The 9851-nt window shown below is 44.7% G+C and overlaps 1 protein-coding gene across 5 annotated transcripts in view; it reads left to right on the top strand.

The window, feature by feature from the left end:
* Positions 1 to 7834: 7834 nt before the first annotated feature.
* The window catches only part of LOC138763362 (MICOS complex subunit mic25-like), a 680065-nt gene continuing 678048 nt past the window's right edge, over positions 7835 to 9851 (top strand). For 3 of the 5 annotated variants that reach the window (XM_069937360.1, XM_069937359.1, XM_069937362.1), the window contains exon 1: positions 7835 to 8090. In XM_069937360.1, coding sequence (XP_069793461.1) covers positions 8010 to 8090 — 81 coding nt within the window. In that variant the 5' untranslated portion in view covers positions 7835 to 8009. The remainder of the gene's footprint in view (positions 8091 to 9851) is intronic. The other 2 variants (XM_069937361.1, XM_069937363.1) reach the window with 2 other exon arrangements.

Here is a 9851-nt window from a genome sequence, read left to right as displayed (position 1 = left end):
TATAGAAAATAATCTGTCTAGATCCCATTGTATGGCTTCAGCCAGTGGATCTATAACCAAAACGAATAGATCTGGAGACAATGGACACCCCTGTCTTCTTGATCTCGATAATGGGAAGGCTAGAGATATTTTCCCATTGGTCACAACTTTAGCCTTGGGCATGTGGTACAACACCCTGATTCAATTATAAAAGTTGGCCCTAGCCCCAAATTTCTCCAGTAACTTAAACAGGAAGTCCCTTTCTAGCCTATCAAATGCCTTCTCAGCATCCAGGACCACGCTACACTTCCCTGAACTGTGCCAGATGTATGATGCTCAGCAGTCGGCTTATGATATCTGCAGCTTGTCTCTTGCACAAAGTCCGCTTGGTTTACATTTGTTAGCTTTGGCAAATGCTTTGCCAATCTATTTGCCAGGGGCTTCACAAATATCTTATAGTCCATATTCAGCATTGAAATAGGTCTATAAGAGGATGATTTCAATGGGTCCCTATCTTTTTAAAGAATCATTTTAATAAATGCTGCTGAGAAAGTTTCTGGGAGTGTATGGGTTTCAACTGCCTGAGCCATCACGTCCATAAAGATAGGCATCAAAAGATTTTGAATTCCCTGTAAAATTCAAGGGGAAACCCATCCTCCCTCAGAGACTTACCAGCTTGTAACACATTCAGTGCTTTTCCTATTTCTTCTTCTGTGAAGGGAGCATTCAATCCCTCCCGATCTTCCTGACCTAAATTTGGTAACTCCAATTTTGACAGGAATTAATCTATTTTCTCAGGCTTCCCCAATGATTCTGATTTATACAATTTTTCATAAAATTGTTTGAAGGCTTCATTTATCTCCTTTAGTTTATATGAGATCCTATCATCCCCTGTCTGGACCACATTAATCATTCTTTAGGCCTGCTCTGCCCTCAACTGCCAGGAGAGGACTCTATGGATTCGTTCTCCCAGCTTGTAATATTTCTGCCTCAATCTTAGTATGGCCTTCTCCATCATATATGTTTGGAGTGTATTATATTTAAATTTTTTGTTGTCAAAGCTTGTTTTTTTTCTTCTGAGCCTACAATTTCCTGTTCCAATTCCTCTACCTCCCTTAAATATTCTCTTTTAACTGTTTTGTATATCCAGTTATTTAACCTCTCGGGTATGCCTTAAGGGTGTCCCAAAGAAGGAATTTGTTTGCAGTTGAGTTACAGTTGGCCTTACAGAACATATCTATGTTCTAATAAAGCTACAAAACTTTGATCTCTTCAACAGCAATGTATTAAGGCACCATCTGTACTCTGTCTCCTGTTTATCTGGCATTGCAATTGTCAATGTCAAGGGGGAATGATCTGACAAAAGTCTAGCCGTGTACTCAGTTTCCATGTTCCTACCCTGTATTTGGGCTGATGCCAAAAATAAATCTATCCTGGCATAGGAGTCCTGTTGTCTTGAATAAAATGAATAACCACTTTCCCTTGGATGCTGCTGACTCCATGTATCTATTAAGTTTAGCTCTTTCATAAAGGTCAGGGTAATTTTAGCCTCCCTGACCTTAGTTACCTTTCTCAATGACTTATCCAAGACCAAATCTAAGCAAAAATTAAAATCCCCCCAACCAGGATGTTTTCTCTTCTCTCTCCCTATTTCACGAAAATACTTTGTATAATTTTCTCATCATCCCAGTTAGGGGCAAATATGTTCAGTAGGGTCCAGGATTCTGAATATATTTTACACACACACACACACACACACACACACACACACACACACACACACACACACACACACACACACACACACACACACACAACACACACACACACACACATATTTATATTTGACAGTGCATCATCACAAACCTTCCTGCTATGTCCGTGACCATTCTTTCCACCTTCACTGGAACATTTTGTCCTACCAAAATCACCATCCCCTGCTTTAGAATTAAAGGAGGACGCTATTACTTGGTCCACCCATCCTCTCTTCAGTTTTTGGTGTTCACATTCTATTAAATGTGTTTCCTGAAGGAAAGTTATATCCACTCCCAATTTTCTTGTATGCCGACTCTTTTCCTCTTCACCATTCCATTTAATTTGTTTGTTAAAACTAACTTATTTTATACAGATGGTTATTGGCCCAGTGATTCCACCCGTGAGTGTGCGACCCCATCCGCCCCTCACCTGATATTCATCCAATCTTTTAGCTTTGGCTATTCAGACCACCCTGGTGATTCCACGACGAATCCCAACAAAAACTAAAAAGAGAAAAAGGGCAAAGATAAAGACAAATGCAACTTGTCCAGTTTTTTGCCCATGTCCTGGGCTCTTCACTCCACCACCTGGAAGTCTCTCTTCCATGTGACCCAAGGCCTCCAGCGCCTCGTACAAGGATGGCTTCAAGTCCTTCTTCCTTTGTCTTATTAACAATTTCTTTCCTGGCCTACAGGCTATATTTTTCATTTTCGCCACTGCCACCTCTATTCCATTGCAGTCCCCATTGCTACCATCCTTACTCAATGCGCTCCCCATGCTTCCTGGTCGCTCCGTCCCACCCCGCTGATCCCGCTGGCTGCCACGCATGTGTTGCGCTCCACAGGAGGGCACCTGACTTGGTGCTCTCACTGTGAAAGGGGCCCTGAGTACCCCCACACTCCAAGTCACTCCACGGGGATTTTATTGTCCATTTGCAGGTCCATTTAGCATCACTTCCCCTCCCGGATCTGTCTTGGCACTCCTGTAGAGCGGGCTGTACGGCTGCACATCATTCTCCATAGCGGGCTTTGAGGCAGCACCACCATTTTTCCACCATCTCAGGTCAATCTCCTGGCATCGTAGCCAATTCCTCACTACTCATGCTAGCAGTTTTGTTTCTTTTTGTCATCTTGCTGTTCCTGATATCTTCCTGTGAGTATTTTGACTATTATTTTGATGCTTTTCTTGGTTTATGATCCTTGTGGATCTGGGAGCTTCAGGGTTTTGCCTCCTCTCAGTCTCCTCACATCACATGACCCCCCCTCTCCCACTGTGGTCATTATTTGAGTTTGAGGTTTGGCACCACCGTGCCTTAACATGATTTGTTTGGGAACGTGCATGTCTCGTAACTGTGGTACTGGCTCTGCCTTGGTGGTATATATTTTCTTTTTCTGTCATCCTTTCTCAAAACGTGATTCTAACGTTAGGCGCTTTGGATAATTTACTTCGAACACCAGATACCTCTGAGTCTCCTAGTGCCTTTGCCTTGGCTTGATTAACAGCAATTTTTGCCTCCAGTTCCTGCCGATCTTTTTGCCTTCTTAGCTCCCTCCTTACCTGTTCCTCCTCCTCCTCTTGCTCTTGCTCTTCTAAGGCATATTTATACTCAAGCAATTTTTGTTTGAAACAAGAGTAGCCAATTCAGTCTGATTGTTTAAATGTGCAGATGCAGCTCTGGAAGTACGAGAAACTATGGAGCTTGCTCTCGAACTTCTTTTGCTTCTTCTGCTTTCTGCATTTGATGCACTATCATTTGGTGGTATATCTCCTGAATGTCATATGTTGCCTTAATATCTGACTTTGCCTCCAATCTTTCCTGGCCATTCTCCATATCACCATCTTATGACATGTCGTCAGCCATTTCCTTGTAGCTGATTTTAGATTCTTTTGCTGTTTTTTGCAGTAATTCTGTGGGGTTTGTATTCCCAGCAGCCAAAACCTTCTCTGCTTCTATTGCCTCTTTCAGCCTTGTCAAGAGATTAGTTTTGGTTCCACTTGTATCAAGGTCCCAACGTTGTAATTCTTGTCTAAGTTCCTTGACCTTCACCTCCTCAATAAGTCGCTCCTCAAGGGCAAAAGCTTCAGTGGCGGCTGCCATATAATCCTTATCTATCCATCTGACCGCTGTTCTCAGGCACCAAGCTTGCACAACAATAACTCCTAAAGGACAAGCGGCTATTTCTCCAAACTGTGTTCAAACTTGCAATAAACACACAGAATGAATCCATAAGTAAAAAAAATGGGAGAGCATTGATGAATACAGAAGAGCAGAAAGATTTAGGAGTAACGGTACATCATTCCCTGAAGGTAGAAACTCACGTGAATAGGGTGGTGAAGAAGGCTTTTAGTATGCTGGCCTTTATCAATCATTGCATGGAATATAGGAGTTGGGAGGTGATGTTGAGATTGTATAAGACGTTGGTGCGGCCTAATTTGGAGTTCTGTGTGCAATTCTGGTTGCCTAATTATAGGAAGGATATAAACAGAGTGGAGAGAGTGCAGAGAAGGTTTACCAGAATGTTACCTGGGTTTAAGCATCTAGAGTATAGGGAGAGATTGGACAGATTAGGTCTTTATTCTTTGGAGCGTAGAAGGTTGAGAGGGGATTTGATAGAAGTGTTTAAGATTATGAAAGGGATAGACAGAGTGGATGTGGATAGACTATTTCTGTTAAGAGGAGGAAAGATTAAAACAAGAGGACATGAGTTAAGAATTAAGGGGTTTAGAGGTAACATGAGGGGGAACTTCTTTACTCAGAGAGTGGTAGCCGTGTGGAATGAGCTTCCGGGAGAAATAGTGGCGGCGGAGTCAATTGTATTATTTAAGAAAAGGTTGGACAGGTATATGGATGAGAAGAAGATGGAGGGTTATGGGCATTGTGCAGGGAGGTGGGACTAGAGAGGGGTGTTTGGTTCGGTGCGGACTAGAAGGGCCTAATGGCCTGTTTCCGTGCTGTAATTGTTGTTATGTTATGTAAAACTTACCGCTTCCAATGGCCTTGATGCTGCTGTTGACAATCATGCCTGCATGAGTTCAAAATGGTCTAAACAGAGCCCAAATGATCTAATGCAAATTTCAATTTCAATTTCCAACATTCTATTGACTTAAATTGTAGTGACTACTTTCCATTATAGTCACTTGGAGGATGAAATAATCTTGTTGTTGTCTATGACTTGTTCAAACAAATTCGTACTAAAGTTGAGCTTTACAAAGCTCAACAAAGCTTTACAAAGTAATATCATTTACAAATGATATTAAACATTGTTAACATTATCATAAGTTGTTAAATATTGTTACAAGCCGTTAAACATTGTTAGACGGTCAATAGAATATTCTATATTCTCTGTATTCTCCATTTTGCAGAACAAAAAAAACTAAAATTGAAATCTTATCTCCTGATGAGCAGAGATAACTAGCTATGTGGCTGAGTAAAAATGTTGCTAGGAGACAGCATAAAAATGTCAGGGAGATGCTGAGTGTGTGCGAGCATGTCATGAGACTCACTCTCTCCCTCTCCCTCCTTTGAATGAGCTTAATTTTCTCTGGTCGGGACTTAGGATTGAACTTAATTGACAGTGCTACTGAACTGCAGAGATGGGTCAGCTCAGCCATATTATTGTTATCCATCAACTCCTTTTGTGTCATTCATTCTCTTTTGGCCTCTATCTAATCAAATAAGAACTTTAGAAAATAGGAGTAGCCCACTCAGCCCCTCAAGCCTGCTCCATCATTCAATATGAGGCATCTCAGGCTATCTTTCTTTGACATGCAGACCCTCAAAGACCAAATCAAAGAAGGTAGTGCTGTATCTGCCACTGGTGTGGAGCTGAGTGAGTGAGGAGTGGAGACTTAATGCTCCTCCACTGGGTCCTACTGATTGCTCATGATGCCAATTGCCTGTACAGGTTTTAAATGGCCTGTTAATGAGTTTTTTAACATCCAAAATAATGGCGGTCTACCCAAGTTGGGGATACCAATGCTTGACAGCAAACCATGAGGGCTGTAGACTCAGGGAGATCAGTGATCTGGTGCAGGACACTAGAACAGGAGAATAACCCTTGCTGATAAGAGACCCCTACTGGAAAGGAGATCATGACAAGGGATGAATGAGGGGCTCAGCAGCTGAGAGACTCAGACCAGGCTGCGGGCTGCTGGAGACTGGCTAATGGGAACCAGATATTGGGACCATGATTCAAGAGGTGCCACTGGGAGTTCATCTTCAGGCTTCTGTACCTCCTTCCTGATGACACCAGTGTGAAGAGAGCATGACCTGTATGGTGGAGGTCCTTGAGGATAAAGGCTGCTCTCTTAAGACACTGCCTCTAGTTGATGTCCTCAAGGCAGTGAAGACTGGTGCCCGTGATGTCACTGCCCGAGTTAACAATTCTCTGGAGATTTTTTTTCCAGTACTATGCATTGGCACCTCCATACCAGACAGTAATGGACCAGACAGAATGCTCTCCATGGTACACCTTTAGAAATTTTCATGAGTCTTTGGTGACATTTCAAATCTCCTTAAACTCCTCATGAAGTATAGCTGCTGGTGAGCCTTCTTCATGATTGGTTTGACATGGAGGCCCCAGGACAGATCCTCAGATGTTGACACCCAGGAGTTTGAAGTTCTTGATCCTCTCCACTACTTACCCCTCATTGAGGACTGGTTCTAATTTACCCATGAAGTTCATAATCAGCACCTTTGTTTTGATAATGTTGAGTGCAAGGTTGTTGTTGTGTTACCACTCAACTAGCTGATCTATCTCATTCCTGTACATTTCCTCATTATTATCTATGATTCAGCCAATTGTGGTGTCACTAGAAAATTTGTAGACATTTGGATTGTGCCTAGCCACACATTCATGGGTGTATAGTGAGTGGAGCAGAGGGCTAAACACCCATCCTTGAGGTGCACCTATGTTGATCATCAATTTGTACTGACTGTGGCCTTCTGATGAGAGAGTCAAGGATCCAGTTGCAGGGACCCAGGGTTTGGAGCTTTTTGACGTGCACTGAGGCAATGATGATGTTGAAGGCTGAGCTGTGGACTATGGAGAGCAGCCATATGTATGAGTTGCTGTTATTTAGGTGATCCAAACTGAGTAGAGAGCTGGTGATAATGCATTTTCTGTGGAGCGATTGTGATGATAGGCGAATTGCAGTGGGTCCAGATCTTAACTTAGGTACGTGTTAACTCTGGCTATGACCAACCTCTCAAAGCATTTCATTACAGTAGATGTGAGTGCTACCAGGCGATAGTCATTGAGGCAGGAGGTAAATCCATGGATGGTTTCTCAGAATGGACTAATTTTTGCTTCTCTTTCTCCTTTTGGTTGGGGCGGGGAGGTGGCAGGTAATGCTAGTGGCTCCTATTTGAGTGACTTTATGCAGGCAAAAGTTGACGAATCTTGTGTATTATGTACACGCTGATGTGTCCTGGGCAGTTGCATGACAGTGTGGTAGAGTGGCTCCAGGGAAATGGATCAGAGGTCAATTCACAGGACCATAAGAGTGTCAGAGAGGATCACTGGAGTTTCCCTCCCCTGCATCAATGTGATCAACTGGGACGTTGTCTGATGAGGGCTTGCAAAATCGTTGAGGACCCCTTCCACATCACGCACAGCATCTTTCAGGTACTCCCATCGGGAAAGAGATACAGGATTATTAGAGACCGCACCACCAGGTGAAAACTACGGGCAGTGAGAATGGTGAAAGACCTAAGGAACTACTCGCACTAATCATCCAATACTCTCATTTATGAAACAGTGTTTAATTTATTTGTATCTATGAATACTTGTCTTGCATATGCCGTGTTTATCTGTATGTGTGTTATGTCTGATTATGTGTCCATGTGTTTTGCATCGAGGATACAGAACGCTGTTTTATCAGTTCTACTTGACTTGATAATTAAGGAAATTCATCTCATTTCATTCTCTCCACTCTTCCCTTTCTCTTGAAACATATTTATTGCCCATCTTTTACCATTTCTGATCCCCCCCCCCCCCCCAGATGCTGCCTGTGTTCCCACCCTGTTTTTCAGCATCTCCACCGCTCGAATCGTTCCCTAGCGCCACCTGTGGCAGATTCAAGAACCACAAGAGCACGCTGGAAAGACGACACAAGCCTCTCCTGCTCGCAGGCGCACTGAGTCACGAGCTGGCATCATCTGCTCAAAGGATATTGCTGAGGCATTCAATTGGTCGTCTCCGGTCCAACCGCGTGAATAGTGCGCTGCTGAGGCGTTGTCAAGAGGTTAAGCATTCGGCATCAATATCACGGGAATGGGGGCGAGCGGCAGCACTCGGCGGGTCTCTTTCAGCAGGGACGAGCAGGAGCAGGTGACTGTGCTCCAGGGGCTGCGGGTGAGCGGCGCCAGAGCTTGGGGGCGGGACCGAGTAGGAGGAGCCTGGTGAAGGGCGGGGCTTAGAGGAGAGGACCTGGTTGGGACCTGGTCGTGGGTGGTCTGGAATAGTGGGGGCCCACATGAGGGGAGAGGCATGGTGGGGAAACATGATAGGAGTGGCATGGTGGGGGCACGAGAGGGGAGGGACATGTGAAGGGAGTGGCATGGTGGGGGCATGAGAGGGGATGGTGGTGCACATGAGGGGAGGGACATGGTTGGAGCACATGAGGGGAAGGGCATGGTTGGGGCACTTAAGGGGAGGAACATGGTGGGGGCACCTGAGGGAAAGGATGAGGTGAGGCACATGAGGGGAGGGGAGGGGAGGGGAGGGGCATGGTGGGGTGGAGCCTGGGTCAGTGAGGGGTCACGTGGGGTGGAGCCCTGGGGCAGTGAGAGGCCTGGTGGAGATAGGGGAGGTATATGAAGTGGGGAGAGTTACAATGAGACCACTTGGGGAAGAGGAGGGAGGGGGACTATGAGGAAGAGTCTGGATGGAGAGGGGTCCAGATGCGGAGGTGTCACATAGTCGCGTCACGTAATTGGGATTGTGGAAGGTCCATTCAGAAATCTGATAGCAGAGGGAAAGAAGCTGTTTTTGGATCACTGTGTATTCGACCAGGCTCCTTTACCTCTTTCCTTATGATAGCAGTGGCAAGAGGGCATGGCCTGGGTGGTGAGAGTCCTTCAGGATAGAAACTGCTTTCTTAAGACACCACCTCATATATATCCTCAGTGGAGTGGCAACAGATGCCCATAATGGTGCTGGCTGACTTCACAACTCTTTGTAGTTTTTTCCTGTCCTGTGTATTGGCACCTTCATACCAGACAGTGATGCAACCTGTCAGAGTGGTCTCCATGGTGCACTTGTAGAAATTTGCAAGAGTCATTGGTGACATACCAAATCTCCTCAGACTCCTCATGAAGTAAAGCCACTGGGCAAGCCTTCTTTGTGAAGGTATTGACGTGGAGACCCCAGGACAGATCTTCAGATGTTGACACCCAAGAATTTGAAGTTCTTAATCCTTTCCACTGCTGACCCCTTGATGAAGACTGATACGCGCTCACCTGATTTACCCATCCTGAAGTTCACAATTAGTTCCTTAGTTTTGCTAAAGTTGAATGCAGCAAAGTTGTTGTCGTGACACCACTCAACTAGTTGCTATATCTCCCTCCTGTACGCTTTATCATTGCTGTCTGTAATTCTGTTGATGACAGTGGTGTCATTATGATGGTGGGACCAGGTGGATGGAAGGAGTCTGAGCGGAGAAGATGGGAAGTGAACTAGATTCAACAATGGCTGAACAGGAGAAGCCAGAGAGTAGTGGTGGATGATTGCTTCTCAGACTGGAGGCTTGTGACGAGTGCTGTGCTGTGCCTCAGGGATTGGTACTGGGACCATTGCTGTTTGTCATCTATATCAATGATCTGGATGATGATGTGGTAAATTGGATCAGCAAGTTTGGAGGTGTTGTGGACAATGAAGGTTTTCAGAGCTTGCAGAGGGATCTGGACCAGCTGGAAAAAAAGGCTGAAAAATAGCAGATGGAATTTAATACAGACAAGTGAGAGGAAGGACATACATGATAAATGGTCAGGCACTAAGGAGTTCAGTAGAACAGAGGGATCTGGGAATACAGATACATAATTCCCTGAAAGTGGTGCCACAGGTGGATAGGGATGTAAAGAGAACTTTTGGCATATTGGCCTTCATAAATTGAAG

Source organism: Narcine bancroftii, chromosome 5, assembly GCF_036971445.1.
Source record: "Narcine bancroftii isolate sNarBan1 chromosome 5, sNarBan1.hap1, whole genome shotgun sequence".
Classification (NCBI taxonomy): domain Eukaryota; kingdom Metazoa; phylum Chordata; class Chondrichthyes; order Torpediniformes; family Narcinidae; genus Narcine; species Narcine bancroftii.
The sequence above is the reverse complement of the archived record's forward strand: the minus strand, read 5'-3'. Positions and strand labels throughout refer to the sequence as shown.